The 19,246-nt window shown below is 21.5% G+C and overlaps 6 protein-coding genes across 6 annotated transcripts; all 6 read right to left on the bottom strand. All coding sequences in view use genetic code 6, as the record gives it.

Annotated features, from left to right (window-relative positions):
• Window positions 1-2,896: 2,896 nt before the first annotated feature.
• Window positions 2,897-3,808, bottom strand: TTHERM_00383560 (hypothetical protein; the record flags this gene model as incomplete). The annotated part of the gene is made up of 1 exon (XM_001015541.1): window positions 2,897-3,808. One exon carries the CDS (start codon window positions 3,806-3,808, stop codon window positions 2,897-2,899), a length of 912 nt encoding a protein of 303 aa, XP_001015541.1.
• Window positions 3,809-5,525: 1,717 nt separating this feature from the next.
• Window positions 5,526-6,410, bottom strand: TTHERM_00383550 (hypothetical protein; the record flags this gene model as incomplete). The annotated part of the gene is made up of 1 exon (XM_001015540.1): window positions 5,526-6,410. One exon carries the CDS (start codon window positions 6,408-6,410, stop codon window positions 5,526-5,528), a length of 885 nt encoding a protein of 294 aa, XP_001015540.1.
• A 1,692-nt stretch (window positions 6,411-8,102) lies between these two features.
• Window positions 8,103-9,005, bottom strand: TTHERM_00383540 (hypothetical protein; the record flags this gene model as incomplete). Its single annotated transcript, XM_001015539.1, has 1 exon — window positions 8,103-9,005. One exon carries the CDS (start codon window positions 9,003-9,005, stop codon window positions 8,103-8,105), a length of 903 nt encoding a protein of 300 aa, XP_001015539.1.
• Window positions 9,006-11,530: 2,525 nt separating this feature from the next.
• Window positions 11,531-12,460, bottom strand: TTHERM_00383530 (hypothetical protein; the record flags this gene model as incomplete). The annotated part of the gene is made up of 1 exon (XM_001015538.1): window positions 11,531-12,460. The coding sequence occupies one exon, from the start codon at window positions 12,458-12,460 to the stop codon at window positions 11,531-11,533; it is 930 nt and encodes a 309-aa protein (XP_001015538.1).
• Window positions 12,461-14,640: 2,180 nt separating this feature from the next.
• TTHERM_00383520 (hypothetical protein) lies at window positions 14,641-15,459 on the bottom strand (the record flags this gene model as incomplete). Its single annotated transcript, XM_001015537.1, has 1 exon — window positions 14,641-15,459. The coding sequence occupies one exon, from the start codon at window positions 15,457-15,459 to the stop codon at window positions 14,641-14,643; it is 819 nt and encodes a 272-aa protein (XP_001015537.1).
• An 852-nt stretch (window positions 15,460-16,311) lies between these two features.
• On the bottom strand, window positions 16,312-17,223 carry TTHERM_00383510 (hypothetical protein; the record flags this gene model as incomplete). The annotated part of the gene is made up of 1 exon (XM_001015536.1): window positions 16,312-17,223. The coding sequence occupies one exon, from the start codon at window positions 17,221-17,223 to the stop codon at window positions 16,312-16,314; it is 912 nt and encodes a 303-aa protein (XP_001015536.1).
• Window positions 17,224-19,246: the final 2,023 nt, after the last annotated feature.

The raw sequence follows: 19,246 nt of genomic DNA, 5'->3' as shown, positions 1-19,246 counted from the left end.
ATTTATAGCTCTCTTAAGCTTAATATAATTAAAAGTTTATTTTAATATATATGAAACAAGATCGCATCTACTTTATTTTTAAACATGTAGTTAATATACTCCATCCTTCATTAATGACCAAATTTAAGAAAATGCTATTTATTACATTTACTTAATAATCAAGGCATATTATCTTTGAAATTTAGTATCTAAATTAAACTAATTAAAAAAAAAGAACTTGAATTGATAAACCTTCAATTTGATATATTTTATAAAAACTGCTATTTATTTAGTAAAGTACTAGTAATTATATTAATAAAATATAGCAAAGTACAAAAATAGAAAAAGCTTAACTTATTTAATGACTTTCCTTCACCCTTTTTTTCACCTTCATCTGTCTTGTTTCCTTCATCTTTAGTTTCTCACTCATCTTTCTTGTTTCATTCATCCTTCTTTTCTCCTTCATCTTTCTTGTTTTCGTCGTCCTTATTAACACTTTCATCTTTCTTTTCTCCTTAATCCTTGTTTTCACCTTCACCTTTATTGTCGCCTTCATTTTTGTTATCATCAGTGGATCAGTGGGAGGGAATTTTAAGAAAAATTTAATGTAGTTTGATAAAGTAGTTTTGAGCTTTTAGTTTTTGGTTTCTTGATAGCATTTTTTTACTGTTATTTTATAATTTATCAACCTCTAATTTACTATTACGTAACATTTTGTAAGTAAAATAAAATTGGATGAATTAAAAAATTAAAAATAAATAAAACGGGATAAATTTTAGTTATAGTTAAGTAAATATCTATCTATTTTAATGAATATTTAATTTAAATATATTATTTATTTACTTGTTTATTCATAGTCTCTAATGATACAGTTTATATAAAATATAAAAAGTGAGCGCATAATTTGTTTGTAAAAGATGAAATTTTGATTAGAAATATTTCTAAATTACTCTAAAAATATAAATACTATTAAATTTTTAAGAGCACATATTTTTTTGAGGTTTTATTTAAAAAAATAAATTAATTTTTATTTCAATTTATTTATTTTGTGAATAAATTATTAACACTCATAATGCATATGCAATGAAATAATACTATATTAAATTTTATTTAACTTATGTTTTGGAAAAAGGTTATTTTTTTAAAAGTTTTTTTATTTTATGATGAAGATAAATTATCATTTTTAATGGATAAAATTAATTAAAAATGCTTAAATTTACTTTATAGTACCATAGAATATGTATTCATACCTAAAGAAATAATTAAAAATAAAACTTGGTATTTTTAAAAGACAGTGCAATTATATATTCTCTATCCATGATAAATTACTTCTTATAAAAAATTTGATTAAAGTATTAATTAATATGTTATTTGTTTAATATTATTAATTTCTTAATAATATTAAATCAAAAAAATTTTGTAAATCAAAAATAATAAGCAAGCAATTAATATACAAATAACTTTTATTCCTATAAATCCAGCCAGATACTTTTATCTTTGTTAATAAATTTCTAGTTTAAGAAACAAATAAATATATTTGGATTTATTTGGTTGGATAATTGTAATTTGTATCATTTAATGTTAATTATGTGTAAATATATTGATTTACAGTAAATATCTATAATTTAATTCATATAAAATAGTTACTATTACCAAAACTTTTTTATTTTAATTTTAGTAATTTATTATGTATAATGAATGATTATTAAAATAAGTTATTTAATTTTAGAACAATTTAGATAATTTAATTATCAGCAAGTTATCAAGTATTAGTTATTACCTAATAATATATTTAAGCTATCATTAAATTAAATTTTAATGATAAAAAATAAAGGAAAATATAAAATTCTTTTTAATTCTTTTAAAAAATTAATAAAATATTTTTTTAAATTTAAATATTCTAAAATAATTTTTTTTATTTTTGTTTGATTATTTTTTACTGAAACATCTTAATTAATTATTATCAAATTTTATCAGAAGTAAATATTGTTTTGTTACAATTGCTAAGTAATCTATGCATATTTTTTAATAAATATTTATTCCAAGTTAGTTTCAAAAATTAAAATTTCAATTAGTTATATTTAATAAAAGTGATTGAGTGTTAGTAAAATACTTGTAAAAATATCAAGATAAATTAAGATTCACATATTATACAATTTTCTTTTTATATGAAATTTAAGTAGTTTTTACAATTTAAAAGTAATCAATTGCAGCTGCTGTATTCTCTAATAAAATTTAATTATATTTTTTTTAATTATTAATCAAAACAATTGCTTTAAAAGGATTTTTGCTTTAAATATGCTTGCTGAAGAGAAATTAAACATAAAATATTTTGAAATTTAATATAAATAAGTTTAAATAAAAGAGTCAGTCGTTTTTTTTTTTACGCAAATATATAGAATGCTGCTGCTAAAATATGTTACTTAATTAATTAAACAACTCTTTTTATTGCAAAACAATTAACAACTTATAAATTAATTTATATACTCTCTATTATAATATCTCTTTGATTTTATGAAATTTCCATATTGTGAAAACGTAAGTGTTCAATAGAGAATATGGTAATTTTTATAAAATAAAATTTTATACATAAGATTTAAATGTGGATTATATTAAAATTTAAATTATTAAAGGAGATTATAAAAATAATATTTAATAAACATGTAAACTAAAAATCACATACCTACTCACGAAAAAAAATTTTCAAGGTTAGCTATATCCATTTGCATACTAAATTATTATTACTAGTGAGGAATTAATAAATATTATGATATATTTAAACATTAATCTAGCTATTTATCAACTTTAATAAAACAATTCTGCTATTTTTTTTATTTATTTAAAAACCTTAAAATTCTAACAAGTCTTATGTATGTATACATTTTGAATTTACAATAATATACATATAAAATATTTCTCAATTTAATAAAGCTAAAATAGTTAAAGTGACTGCAAAAACTAAAGAGTTTCCACCAGAAATAACACTTTATTCAGCTTTGGTAGGTTTACCATTTTGGTCTTTTTAATCTTTTTGATCATTAGAGTTTTTATCTCCCTTTTAGCCTTATTGACCTTCTTCGACCTTGTCTTTTTTGTTTTCCTCATCTTTTTTGATACCTTCATCTTTCTTTTCGCCTTCATCTTTCTTGTTTCCTTCCTCCTTTTTTTCTCCTTCATCTTTTTTGTTTCCTTCTTCCTTCTTTTCTCCTTCATCTTTCTTTTCACCTTCGTCTTTTTTGTTTCCTTCATCCTTCTTTTCTCCCTCATCTTTATTTTCTCCTTCGTCTTTCTTTTCTCCCTCATCTTTCTTTTCTCCTTCGTCTTTCTTATTTCCTTCATCCTTATTTTCTCCTTCATCTTTCTTGTTTCCTTCATTCTTATTTTCTCCTTCATCCTTCTTTTCTCCTTCATCTTTCTTGTTTTCTTCGTCCTTATTTACACCTTCATCTTTCTTTTCTCCTTCATCCTTATTTTCACCTTCACCTTTATTGTCGCCTTCATTTTTATTATCTTCAGTGGGAGGGAATTTAAGGAAACATTTAATGTAATTTGATAAAGCAGTTTTGAGCTTTGAGTTTTTGGTAGTACACTTTTTTTAAAAGCATAACCCTATTTCATACATAGTTTAATCGAAGGAACCGTTGTCACAAGCATCTATGCATGATTCCAATCTTTCCTTTTCTTTTTCACAGGCCTCATCTTCATCTTCACCACAATTCATTTGGGCATCAGTAGAAGTAGCGCATTCCTTGATAGCATCAATATCTTCATCAGCATAGACAACAGATATTGCAAGTAAAGCAATTAAAGCTAAGCATATAATTCTCATATTTTTCAACTATTTTTTTAGATTTGATTTTAATATTTTTATTTTAATTGAATTAATTAATTATACAAAATTTGGTAAATACTTAAGATTATTTAAAGTGTTTAATGAAAATGAAACTATATTTGTGATCATAATTTATTTATACTGTTATTTTAAAATTTAGCAATTAATGACTGACTGACTCACTATAACCATAACGTAATATCTTGAAGTAAAATTAAATTAGATAAACTTAATTAGCAATAAATAAATAAATAAATAAATAAGTTGGGAGAAATTTTTAGTTATAGTTAATTAAATTTATCTATTTTAATGTATCAAGCAAATTTAATTAGTTAAAAGTAATTTGTTATATATAGTTAGAAAATAAAATGAAAAAGTATAAATTGTTTATTTCAAATTATTTAACAATTAAAAGAATTATTTTAAAATATAAAAAATATTAAAACAAAATATCAAAAATATTAAAAATTTATAAATGAATTAATAAGCAATTATAATTGATTAAATCCAAATAGAACTAAAACATAGATTAATTATAAGTTAATTTAAATTTGATACTAACTAGACTTGGTATTAGATTTTATTAGAAATATCTATCTAGCTAGCATTTACAGAATTACCGTAAATACTTCAACATTAAAAATGAATTAGCTCGTTTGTTATTTAATTTTTACTAATTAAAATATTATTTTGCTAATAAAAGAATAATTTTCACATAAAATTTAAAATTAATATTTTAAGATATATATTTATTTATTATAGATTTATAAAATTTTGATTATTGATAAATAATTAGTATTCATTCGCGAAATTAAATACATTTAATCTAGAAGAATGATGAATGGAAGTATTCTAATTATTTCGCATACCTTAGCTCTCTTAAGCTTAATATAATTAAAAGCTTATTATATTAAATATGAAACAAGAGTTGATCGAATTCAGCAAATAATTTTGAATATTTTTCATAAAATATTTTTGTTTTGAAATAAAATTGTACAATTAATACAAGATTCTCGGATCCACTTTACTTTTAAACATGAAGTTAATGCTTCATCCTCCATAAATGACCAAATTTAAGCAGATGCTATTTATTACATTTACTAAATAATCAAGGCATATTATCTTAGAAATTTAGAACTAAATTATCTAAAATAAACTAATTACAAAAAATAAGAACTTGGATAGATAAACCATCAATTTGATATATTTTATAAAAATCGCTATTTATTTAGTAAATTACTAATAATTATATTAATAAAATAAAGCAAAGTACAAAAAATAGAGATAGCTTAACTTAATTTAATGACATTTTAAGGGTTAAAAATTTAAAAAGATACACACATCATTAAAAGCAAGGATTGCTATTATTTAAAAATAGATTACAAAATTATTTGCTAAATATCTTCATTTAATTGCATATTATTTAATATACAGTTGGCTAAATTAAAAAAAAGGAATATGATAAAATTCAGGATAGGATGTTTAATTATTAATACCTTAATTTAATAATACTGATTTTAATAGAGTTTATTTAATATTTATTTATTTCAGATGATTAATACTTTTTCTCTCTATAATTTATTAGTATTCAAAAATAATTTTTTTATTTATTTAATAAAGCCTTTTTCAAATAAAAAATAATTATAGTCATTCACACATATTTTATGTATGTTTACAAGTAAATTTTATTTAAATATATAAATTAAAATATTTCTCAATTTAATAAAGCTAAGATAGTTAATGTGAGTGCAAAAACTAATGAATTTCCACCAGAAATAACACTTTATTCAGCTTTAACAATCTTGCCATTTTGATCTTTTTGATCTTTTGAGCCATTATCTCCCTTTTGGTCTTTTTGGCCTTATTCAACATTGTCTTTTTTGTTTTCTTCATCTTTTTTGATACCTTCATCTTTCTTTGTTTCTTCTTCATTCTTGTTTCCTTCATCCTTCTTCTCTCCTTCATCTTTCTTTTCTCCTTCTCCATTCTTGTTTTCTTCATCCTTCTTTTCACCTTCATCTTTCTTGTTTCCTTCGTCTTTCTTTTCTCCTTCTTCTTTATTGTTTCCTTCATCCTTCACATCACCTTCGTCTTTCTTGTTTCCTTCATCCTTCTTTTCACCTTCATCTTTCTTGTTTCCTTCATCTTTATTTTCTTCCTCATCTTTCTTGTTTCCTTCTTCCTTCTTTTCTCCTTCATCCTTATTTTCACCTTCATCTTTCTTGTTTCCTTCATCCTTATTTTCACCTTCACCTTTATTGTCGCCTTCATTTTTATTATCTTCAGTGGGAGGGAATTTAAGGAAACATTTAATGTAATTTGATAAAGCAGTTTTGAGCTTTAAGTTTTTGGTAGTACACTTTTTTTAAAAGCATAACCCTTATTCATAAAAAGTTTAATCGAAGGAACCGTTGTCGCAACCATCTATGCATGATTCCAATCTTTCCTTTTCTTTTTCACAGACCTCATCTTCATCTTCACCACAATTCATTTGGGCATCAGTAGAAGTAGCGCATTCCTTGACTGCATCAGATTCTTCATCAGCATAGACAACAGATATTGCAAGTAAAGCAATTAAAGCTAAGCATATAATTCTCATATTTTTCAACTGTTTTTTTAGATTTAATTTTAATTATTTTATTTTGATTGATTTAATTATAAAATATTTGATAATTACTAATGATAATTTAAAGTATTTAAGGGAAATGAAACTTTAATTAATTAATTAAAAAATTCTAATATTTTTGATATTGTTATATAAACCTTAAGCATCCACTGACTATAACATAATATCTCGAAAGATAGATAAATAAAAATAGACGAAATTAACTTAAGATATAAATAAAATTAGAACTAATAATATAATTTAAATGCAGTAATTTCAATATTTATGATTTGTTCTAATTTAAATAGAACTAAAATAAAGGCATGTATTTCAGTTATTTTGAATTAAATACAAACTAGACTTAATATTATTTATTATAAGACATATTAATTCTTTACTTAATTACTGTAAATATTTCATAATAAAAAATTAAATATTGTGTAAATATATTTTTTTTTTATAGTTTTCAAAATGTTTTTAATAAGGTAGGAAAAAAATAGAAGCTTTTTTAATTACATATTTTGAAAAATATGCAAAAATATGTAAAATAGAAAAACATAAGCATTAAAGATGTGTATTTATTTTTTTTAGTTTAGTCAAGAATTTTTATTTTAATAAATGGCCTGTTAGTTAGTTAGTTAGTTAATTAGTTTAAGTCGGCTGATTATTAGTATTAAATATTATTATTGATTATAATCTTTTTTATTAACAAGTACTATTACTAGTTTTCTCATATTAATTAATCATATTTAATATCAATAAAAAAGCTCTATATTTTTTAATTAATTTCAAGTAGCCAATTATGAAAAAAATACTTTAAATTGTTAGTCCTTAGTAAATTTATTTAAATCAACTTATTCATTTTTAAAATTAAATATAAATGAGAACAAATATATGAAAATAATTTAAATTATTCACGAATCGCAATAAAATTAAATTGATGCATTTAATTATTTTAATTTAAATTAATTAAATTTGTTTGTTTGTTAAGTTTTCAATATTCAATATTACATTTATCTGTTCTACATTCTAGCATATTTTTATCTGTTTTAAATTAATTTTTTCCAAAATTTAATAATTCATCCTTCATAAATGACCAAATTTAATCAGATATATTACATTTACTAAATAATTAAGGTGTATTTATTTTTTTAGAAATTTAGAACTTATCTAAAATAAAGTAATTACAAAAAAATAAACTTGATAAACCTTCAATTTAATATATTTTATAAAAAGCGCTATTTATTTATTTAGTAAAGTAATACTAATAATATTAATAAAAATAAAGCAAAGTACAAAAAATAGAGGTAGCTAAATTTAATTTAATGACATTGACAGAAAATTTTAAGAGTTAGAAATTTAAAAAGATACACACACCATTTAAAACAAACATTGCTATTATTTAAAAATAGATTACAAAATTATTTGCTAAATAGCATATTATTTAATATACAGTTGGTAAATTTAAAAAAATGAATAAGATAAAAATATTAATACCATAATTTAATAATACTAATTTTAATAGTTTAATATTTATTTATATAAGATTCATTAATACTTTATCTCTATTAAATTTTTGAATGTAGAATTTATCAGTATTCAAAATAATTATAATCAGTCACACACATATTGTATGTATGTTTACAAGTACATTTTATTTAAATTATTAACAAATTAAAATATTTCTCAATTTAATAGAGCTAAGATAGTTAAGGTGAGTGCAAAAACTAATGAGTTTCCACCAGAAATAACACTTTGTTCAGCTTTAACAGTCTTGCCATTTTGATCTTTTTGATCTTTTGAGCCATTATCTCCCTTTTGGTCTTTTTGGCCTTATTCAACATTGTCTTTTTTGTTTTCTTCATCTTTTTTGATACCTTCATCTTTCTTTGTTTCTTCTTCATTCTTGTTTCCTTCATCCTTCTTCTCTCCTTCGTCTTTCTTTTCTCCTTCTCCATTCTTATTATCTTCATCCTTCTTTTCACCTTCATCTTTCTTGTTTCCTTCTTCTTTCTTTTCTCCTTCGTCTTTCTTTTCTCCTTCGTCTTTCTTTTCTCCCTCATCTTTCTTGTTTTCTTCATCTTTCTTTTCTCCTTCATCTTTCTTGTTTCCTTCATCCTTCTTTTCTCCTTCATCTTTCTTGTTTTCTTCGTCCTTATTTACACCTTCATCTTTCTTTTCTCCTTCATCCTTATTTTCACCTTCATCTTTCTTTTCTCCTTCATCCTTATTTTCACCTTCACCTTTATTGTCGCCTTCATTTTTATTATCTTCAGTGGGAGGGAATTTAAGGAAACATTTAATGTAATTTGATAAAGCAGTTTTGAGCTTTGAGTTTTTGGTAGTACACTTTTTTTAAAAGCATAACCCTTATTCATACATAGTTTAATCGAAGGAACCGTTGTCGCAACCATCTATGCATGATTCCAATCTTTCCTTTTCTTTTTCACAGGCCTCATCTTCATCTTCACCACAATTCATTTGGGCATCAGTAGAAGTAGCGCATTCCTTGATAGCATCAATATCTTCATCAGCATAGACAACAGATATTGCAAGTAAAGCAATTAAAGCTAAGCATATAATTCTCATATTTTTCAACTGTTTTTTTAGATTTAATTTTAATTATTTTATTTTGATTGATTTAATTATAAAATATTTGATAATTACTAATGATAATTTAAAGTATTTAAGGGAAATGAAACTTTTGTTAATTTGCTAAGAAATCTTAATTTTTTTTACTGTTATTTTATAATTTATCAATCTCTTACTTACTATTACGTAATATCTTGTAAGTAAAATTAAAGTAGATGATATTAAATCATAAAAATAAATAAAACGGGATAAATTTTTAGTTATAGTTAATAAAATTTATCTATTTTAATGTATATAATAAAGTTAATAAATTAAAAGTAACTTTTTTATATTTGTACATGAATATTTAATTTAAATATATTATTTATTTACTTGTTCATTAATAGTTTCTAATGATACAGTTTATATAAAATATAAAAAGTGAGTGCATTATTTATTTGTATAAGATGAAATTTTGATTAGATATATTCTAAATTACTCTAAAAATATAAATACTATTAAATTTTTAAGAGCACTTATTGTTGGTTGAGGTTTTATTTCAATTTATTTATTTCATGATTAAACTATTAACACTCATAATGCATATGCAATGAAATAATATTATAAACTTATGTTTTGAAAAAAGTTTATTTTTTTAAAAGATTTTTTACTATATGATGAAGATAAATTATCATTTTTAATGAATAAAATTAATTAAAAATGCTTGAATTTACTTGATAGTACCACATAATATTTACTCATACCTAAAAAAATAATTAAAAATAATTGATCATTTTGAATACAAAGCTTAAAATATTATTACTATATAAATAATTTTGATAATTTAAAATGAAAAGCTTGCTGATTTTAAAAAACAGTGAAATTAAAAAAAAAAATTTCTATATCCATAATAAGTTACTTCTTATAAAAAAATTTGTTTAAAGTATTAATTAATATGGTATTTTTTCAATCTTATTAATTTCTTAATAATATATAATCAAAAAAATTTTGTAAATCAAAAATGAAATGCAAGAAATAAAATATAATAACTTTTATTTGCCAGATACTTTTATCTTTTTTAATGAATTATTAGTTTAAGAAACAAATAAATATATTTGGATCTATTGGGTTGGATAACTTTAATTTGTATCATTTAATTTTAATTATGTGTAAATATATTGATTTACAGTAAATATCTATAATTTAATTCATATAAAATCATTACTATTACCAAAACTTTTTTATTTTAATCTTAGTAATTTATTATGTATAATGAATGATTATTAAAATAAGTTATTTAATTTTAGAACAATTTAGATAATTTAATTATCAGTAAGTTAGCAAGTATTAGTTAGTACCTAATAATATATTTAAGCTATCATTAAATTCAATTTTAGTGATTAAAAATAAAGGAAAATATAAAATTCTTTTTAATTCTTTTAAAAAATTAATAAAATATTTTTTTAAATTTAAATATTCTAAAATAATTTTTATATTTTAGTCCTTTTAGAATATATTTATTTGTATGATTATTTTTTACTGAAATATCTTAATTAATTATTACCAAATTTTATCAGAAGTAAATTTTGTTTTGTTACAATTTCTAAGTAATCAATGCATATTTATTTTTTGATAAATATTTATTCCGAGTTAGTTTGAAAAATTAAAATTTCAATAAGTTATATTTAATAAAGTGATTGAGCGTTAGTAAAATACTTGCAAAAATGTCAAGATAAATTAAGATTCACATATTATACAATTTTCTTTTTAAATGAAATTCAAGTAGTTTTTACAACATAAAGGTAATTAACTGCAGCTGTATTCTTTAATAAAATTTAATATATTTTTTAAAATTATTAATCAAAATTATTGCTTTAAAATGTTTTGATATTGCTTTAAATATGCTATCTGAAGAGAAATTAAACATAAAATATTTTGAAATTTATAATATATAAATTTTTATATAAAAGAGTTAGACTTTTTTTTTTTACACATATATATAGAATGCTGCTGCTAAAATATGTAAGTTACTTATTTAAACAACTCTTTTTATTCAAAAACTATTAACAACTTATAAATTAATATTAACTCTATATTATAATATCTCTTTAATTTTATACTCTATATTATAATATCTCTTTAATTTTATACTCTATATTATAATGTCTCTTTAATTTTATGAAATTTCTATATTGTGAAAGCGTAAGTGCTCAATATTTGGTACTTTTTCTAATATAAATTTTTTTACATAAGATTTAAATGGGATTGTATTAAAATTTAAATTATTAATGGGGATAAAAAAATAATTTTTATTGACATACACGAAACAAATATACAAGGTTAGCTATATCCATTTGCCTACTAAATTATTATTACTAGCAATAAATTAATAAATATCATTGTATATTTAAACATCAATCTAGCCATTTATCAACTTTAACAAAATAATACTTTTTTTAATTTATTTAAAAACCTTAAAATTCTCACAAGTCTTATGTATGTATATATATAGTATTTACAATAATTTACAGATAAAATATTTCTCAATTTAATAAAGCTAAAATAGTTAAAGTGACTGCAAAAACTAAAGAGTTTCCACCAGAAATAACACTTTATTCAGCTTTGGTAGGTTTACCATTTTGGTCTTTTTAATCTTTTTGATCATTAGAGTTTTTATCTCCCTTTTAGCCTTATTGACCTTCTTCGACCTTGTCTTTTTTATTTTCCTCATCTTTTTTGATACCTTCATCTTTCTTTTCACCTTCATCTTTCTTGTTTCCTTCCTCGTTTTTTTCTCCTTCATCTTTTTTATTTCCTTCGTCCTTCTTTTCTCCTTCATCTTTCTTTTCACCTTCGTCTTTTTTGTTTCCTTCATCCTTCTTTTCACCTTCGTCTTATTTGTTTCCTTCATCCTTCTTTTCTCCTTCATCTTTCTTGTTTCCTTCATCCTTCTTTTCCCCTTCGTCTTTCTTGTTTCCTTCATCCTTCTTTTCTCCTTCATCTTTCTTGTTTCCTTCATCCTTATTTTCTCCTTCATCCTTCTTTTCTCCTTCATCTTTCTTGTTATCTTCGTCCTTATTTACGCCTTCATCTTTCTTTTCTCCTTCACCCTTATTTTCATCTTCACCTTTATTGTCGCCTTCATTTTTATTATCTTCAGTGGGAGGGAATTTAAGGAAACATTTAATGTAATTTGATAAAGCAGTTTTGAGCTTTGAGTTTTTGGTAGTACACTTTTTTTAAAAGCATAACCCTTATTCATACATAGTTTAATCGAAGGAACCGTTGTCACAAGCATCTATGCATGATTCCAATCTTTCCTTTTCTTTTTCACAGGCCTCATCTTCATCTTCACCACAATTCATTTGGGCATCAGTAGAAGTAGCGCATTCCTTGATAGCATCAATATCTTCATCAGCATAGACAACAGATATTGCAAGTAAAGCAATTAAAGCTAAGCATATAATTCTCATATTTTTCAACTGTTTTTTTAGATTTGATTTTAATATTTTTATTTTAATTGATTTAATTATACAAAATTTGGTAAATACTTAAGATAATTTAAAGTGTTTAATTAAAATGAAACTTAATTTGTGATCATAATTTATTTATGCTGTTATTTTAAAATTTAGTAATTACTGTATGACTGACTCACTATAACTATAACTTTATATCTTGAATGAAAATTAAATTAGATAAACTAAATTAGCAATAAATAAGTTGGGAGAAATTTTTAGTTATAGTTAATTAAATTTATCTATTTTAATGTATCAAGTAAATTTAATTAGTTAAAAGTAACTTGTTATATATGATTCGAAAATAAAATGAAAAAGTATAAATTGTTTATTTCAAATTATTTAACAATTAAAAGAATTATTTTAAAATATAAAAAATGTTAAAACAAAATATCAAAAATATTTAAAATTTATAAAAGAATTAATAAGCAATTTTGAAGCAATTATAATTGATTAAATCCAAATAGAACTAAAACATAGATTAATTATAAGTTAATTTAAATTTGATACTAACTAGACTTGATATTAGATTTTATTAGAAATATCTTTCTAGCTAGCATTTACAGAACTACTGTAAATACTTCAATCTTAAAAATTTATTAGCTCGTTTATTATTTAATTTATATTTTAAAAAAAGATAAATACTCTGCATATGTATTCTATTTGTATGTAGCCTTGAAAAAGGCAGTACCCTAGGGTACTATACATATATATAAATAATCAATATTTGCTTACAGTTATTTTTATATTGTTTTATAAACAATTTGAAAGTTTAGTTATTTTTTCAATCTATCTATCTATCTAATAAAAATTTTAAAAAATATTTTATTGATATTATTTAGTAATGAGGGCGATATAATAAATTATCTTGAGATAAATCTAGATTTTTATATCTTTTTCTTTTAAGAGGCAAATATTTTTGGATCTATAATGAAAAAATAAATTTGTATCAGTTATTTCTTTATTTCGTAATATTATTTTGATTTACAGGAAATATTCACTCATTTCGCATGCATTAAATGATAACTTTTAATACAAATAATTTACTTTAATCTTCCTTCGTAATTTATTGGATTTTAATTAAAAAAAGTTATTTAATTTTTGAGTAATTAAGACTAGTTAGAAAGTAAGTAAATAAGTTAATAGTAATTGAATATTAATACTTGATAATTTTTGAAATATTAAATTCAATCAATAGTAAATTATATAAATAAATATTCTTAATTTATTGAAAATATCTAGGAAATTCATAAAATAAAATTGAATTAAAATCATTATAATTTCAATATTTTATTAGGAAATTAATTATTTATTTTAGTCTATTTTAACTTAACTTATTTTCAATTTTACCAAAAAAACCAAATTTATCATTAATTATTTTTAATATAAGAGGATTTATCTGTTACAATTTTTAATTGTTCTACAAATATTTTTAGATATTTTATTCACTCTTACTTAAATTATAAAAGACTATTTAAATATAAAGTATAATAATTTCAAAATATGAAGTTTCAATTAATTATTTTTAATTAGAGAGCTTGAAAGTTAGTAAATTACTAGTAATTGTATTAAAGATAAACTGAGAATTTTAAAGCTTATTTAATTTGTACGAATTCAGTATGATATTTAGCTATAAAAAAAAAGTTACAAGAAAATGCTCATTTAAATTAGATTAAGAAATTATTTATTATTTTTAAGTGCATTTGATTGATAAAAAATAAACAAACAAAGAAAATAGAAAAAAATAAAATAATTTTAAACTAAAAGAATTAATAAATATTTTTAAATCTTTTTTGTTTAAGATAGATGTATTCATTGCTAATATTTTCAAGTAATAATAAATATATCCTAAAAAAACAAAAGATATAAATAAATACAGTCAATCCTCATTAATTAAGGTCTATCCCTCCCCTCTTCTAAATTTTATGCTTGTTTAATTATCAGAGAATAGCAATACTAAATTATTATTACTAGAGATAAATTAATAAATTTTATGGTATATTTAAACATTAATCTAGCCATTTATCAACTATAATAAAATAATACTTTTTTTAATTTATTTAAAAACCTTAAAATTCTAACAAGTCTTATGTATGTATACATTTTGAATTTAAAATAATATACAGATAAAATATTTCTCAATTTATTAAAGCTAAAATAGTTAAAGTGACTGCAAAAACTAAAGAGTTTCCACCAGAAATAACACTTTATTCAGCTTTGGTAGGTTTACCATTTTGGTCTTTTTAATCTTTTTGATCATTAGAGTTTTTATCTCCCTTTTAGCCTTATTGACCTTCTTCCACCTTGTCTTTTTTGTTTTCCTCATCTTTTTTGATACCTTCATCTTTCTTAGTATCTTCATCTTTCTTTTCACCTTCATCTTTCTTGTTTCCTTCCTCCTTTTTTTCTCCTTCGTCTTTTTTGTTTCCTTCGTCCTTCTTTTCTCCTTCATCTTTCTTTTCACCTTCGTCTTTTTTGTTTCCTTCATCTTTCTTTTCTCCTTCGTCTTTCTTGTTTCCTTCATCCTTCTTTTCTCCTTCATCTTTCTTGTTTTCTTCGTCCTTATTTACACCTTCATCTTTTTTTTCTCCTTCACCCTTATTTTCATCTTCACCTTTCTTGTCATCTTCATTTTTATTATCTTCAGTGGGAGGGAATTTAAGGAAACATTTAATGTAATTTGAGAAAGCAGTTTTGAGCTTTGAGTTTTTGGTAGTACACATTTTTTAACAGCATAACCCTAATTCATAAAAAGTTGAATTACCAGTACCGTCGCAAATATCTATGCATTATTCCAATCTTTCCTTTTCTTTTTCACAGGCCTCATCTTCATCTTCACCACAATTCATTTGGGCATCAGTAGAAGCAGAGCATTTGTTGATAGCATCAATATCTTCATCAGCATAGACAACAGATATTGCAAGTAAAGCAATTAAAGCTAAGCTTATAATTCTCATATTTTTCAACTTTTTATTTTAATTGATTTAATTATACAAAATTTGGTAAATACTTAAGATAATTTAAAGTGTTTAATGAAAATGAAACTATATTTGTGATCATAATTTATTTATGCTGTTATTTTAAAATTTAGCAATTAATGACTGACTGACTAACTATAACCATAACGTAATATCTTGAAGTAAAATTAAATTAGATAAACTTAATTAGCAATAAATAAGTTGGGAGAAATTTTTAGTTATAGTTAATTAAATTTATCTATTTTAATGTATCAAGTAAATTTAATTAGTTAAAAGTAACTTGTTATTATAATTCGAAAATAAAATGAAAAAGTATAAATTGATTATTTCAAATTATTTAACAATTAAAAGAATTATTTTAAAATATAAAAAATATGAAAGCAAAATATCAAAAATATTTAAAATTTATAAAAGAATTAATAAGCAATTTTGAAGCAGTTATAATTGATTAAATCCAAATAGAACTAAAACATAGATTAATTATAAGTTAATTTAAATTTGATACTAACTAGACTTGGTATTAGATTTTATTAGAAATATCTTTCTAGCTAGCATTTACAGAATTACTGTAAATACTTCAATATTAAAAATTTATTAGCTTGTTTGTTATTTAATTTTTATTAATCATAATTATCAGAGAATAGCAATACTAAATTATTATTACTAGAGATAAATTAATAAATTTTATGGTATATTTAAACATTAATCTAGCCATTTATCAACTTTAATAAAATAATACTTTTTTTAATTTATTTAAAAACCTTAAAATTCTAACAAGTCTTATGTATGTTTACATTTTGAATTTACAATAATATACAGATAAAATATTTCTCAATTTAATAAAGCTAAAATAGTTAAAGTGACTGCAAAAACTAAAGAGTTTCCACCAGAAATAACACTTTATTCAGCTTTGGTAGGTTTACCATTTTGGTCTTTTTAATCTTTTTGATCATTAGAGTTTTTATCTCCCTTTTAGCCTTATTGACCTTCTTCGACCTTGTCTTTTTTGTTTTCCTCATCTTTTTTGATACCTTCATCTTTCTTAGTATCTTCATCTTTCTTTTCACCTTCATCTTTCTTGTTTCCTTCCTCCTTTTTTTCTCCTTCGTCTTTTTTGTTTCCTTCGTCCTTCTTTTCTCCTTCATCTTTCTTTTCACCTTCGTCTTTTTTGTTTCCTTCATCCTTCTTTTCTCCTTCGTCTTTCTTGTTTCCTTCATCCTTCTTTTCTCCTTCGTCTTTCTTGTTTCCTTCATCCTTCTTTTCTCCTTCATCTTTCTTGTTTCCTTCATCCTTATTTTCTCCTTCATCCTTCTTTTCTCCTTCATCTTTCTTGTTATCTTCGTCCTTATTTACGCCTTCATCTTTCTTTTCTCCTTCACCCTTATTTTCATCTTCACCTTTATTGTCGCCTTCATTTTTATTATCTTCAGTGGGAGGGAATTTAAGGAAACATTTAATGTAATTTGATAAAGCAGTTTTGAGCTTTGAGTTTTTGGTAGTACACTTTTTTTAAAAGCATAACCCTATTTCATACATAGTTTAATCGAAGGAACCGTTGTCACAAGCATCTATGCATGATTCCAATCTTTCCTTTTCTTTTTCACAGGCCTCATCTTCATCTTCACCACAATTCATTTGGGCATCAGTAGAAGTAGCGCATTCCTTGATAGCATCAATATCTTCATCAGCATAGACAACAGATATTGCAAGTAAAGCAATTAAAGCTAAGCATATAATTCTCATATTTTTCAACTGTTTTTTTAGATTTGATTTTAATATTTTTATTTTAATTGATTTAATTATACAAAATTTGGTAAATACTTAAGATAATTTAAAGTGTTTAATTAAAATGAAACTATATTCGTATATTCGTGATCATAATTTATTTATGCTGTTATTTTAAAATTTAGCAATTAATGACTGACTGACTGACTAACTAACTATAACCATAACGTAATATCTTGATGTAAAATTAAATTAGATAAACTTAATTAGCAATAAATAAATAAATAAATTGGGATAAATTTTTAGTTATAGTTAATTAAATTTATCTATTTTAATGTATCAAGTAAATTTAATTAGTTAAAAGTAACTTGTTATTATAATTCGAAAATAAAATGAAAAAGTATAAATTGTTTATTTCAAATTATTTAACAATTAAAAGAATTATTTTAAAATATAAAAAATATGAAAGCAAAATATCAAAAATATTTAAAATTTATAAAAGAATTAATAAGCAATTTTGAAGCAATTATAATTGATTAAATCCAAATAGAACTAAAACATAGATTAATTATAAGTTAATTTAAATTTGATACTAACTAGACTTGGTATTAGATTTTATTAGAAATATCTTTCTAGCTAGCATTTACAGAATTACTGTAAATACTTCAATATTAAAAATTTATTAGCTTGTTTGTTATTTAATTTTTATTAATCTTAAAGATTTTTAAATAATATCAAAACAAAATTATTTTATTTTTGATTAAAGAGAGCTTTATATTATATAATTTATACATAAAATTACATTTTTTATACTTATTAAAAACCTTATAACTTCAAAATATTTATAAAAATAACTTAAAGATATAAATTATTTTTTAAAATGATGAAATTAATTAAAATTATTTGAATTTTTTAACCAAAGCAAAAACAGTCATTCAAACATAATACTAAAATAGTAAAAATAGTTAATCAAATCGAATGTAGTTTTTAAAAAATAATAAAATAAAAATTATTTTGGAAGTAAAAATAATCAATATTTGCTTACAGTTATTTTTATATTGTTTTATAAACAATTTGAAAGTTTAGTTATTTTTTCAATCTATCTAACTAATAAAAATGTTTTTAAATATTTTATTGATATTATTTAGTAATGAGGGCGATATAATAAATTATCTTGAGATAAATCTAGATTTTTATATCTTTTTCTTTTTGTTTGATGTTTTTATTTTAAGAGGCAAATATTTTTGGATCTATTATGAAAAAATAAATTTGTATCAGTTATTTCTTTATTTTGTAATATTATTTTGGTTTACAGTAAATATTCACTCATTTCGCATGCATTAAATGATTAATTTTAATACAAATAATTTACTTTAATCTTCATTCGTAATTTATTGGATTTTAATTAAAAAAAGTTATTTAATTTTTGAGTAATTAAGACTAGTTAGAAAGTAAGTAAATAAGTTAATAGTAATTGAATATTAATACTTGATAATTTTTGACTTATAACTAAATTATATAATTTTCAATCAAATATTTAATTTTTGAAGGATTAAATTCAAGCAATAGTAAGTAATATAAATTTAATTCTTAACTTATTGAAAATATCTAGGCAATTCATAAAATGAAATTGAATTAAAATTATTATAAAAATTCAATATTCTATTAGGAAATTATTTTTTTAGTCTATTTTAACTTATCTTTTGTTAAATTATACCAAAAAAAAGGAAATTTATCATGAATTATTATTAATATGAGAAGATTTATCTGTTACAATTTTTAATTGTTCTACAAGTATTTTTAGATATTTTATTCACTCTTACTTAAATTATAAAAAACTATTAAAATATAAAGCATTAATACAAGTTATGAAGTTTCAATCAATTATTTTTAATTGGAGAGCTTGAATATAGTAAATTACTAGTAATTATTTTACAGAAAAACTGAGAATTTTAAAGCATATTTAATTTGTAAGAATTCAGCTTTATATTTAGCAATAAAAAAAAAGTTACAAGAAAAAGCTCATTTAAATTAAATTGAT

Source organism: Tetrahymena thermophila, assembly GCF_000189635.1.
Source record: "Tetrahymena thermophila SB210 genomic scaffold scf_8254652, whole genome shotgun sequence".
In the NCBI taxonomy this organism is placed as follows: domain Eukaryota; phylum Ciliophora; class Oligohymenophorea; order Hymenostomatida; family Tetrahymenidae; genus Tetrahymena; species Tetrahymena thermophila.
This window is presented reverse-complemented; position numbering and strand designations above follow the sequence as displayed.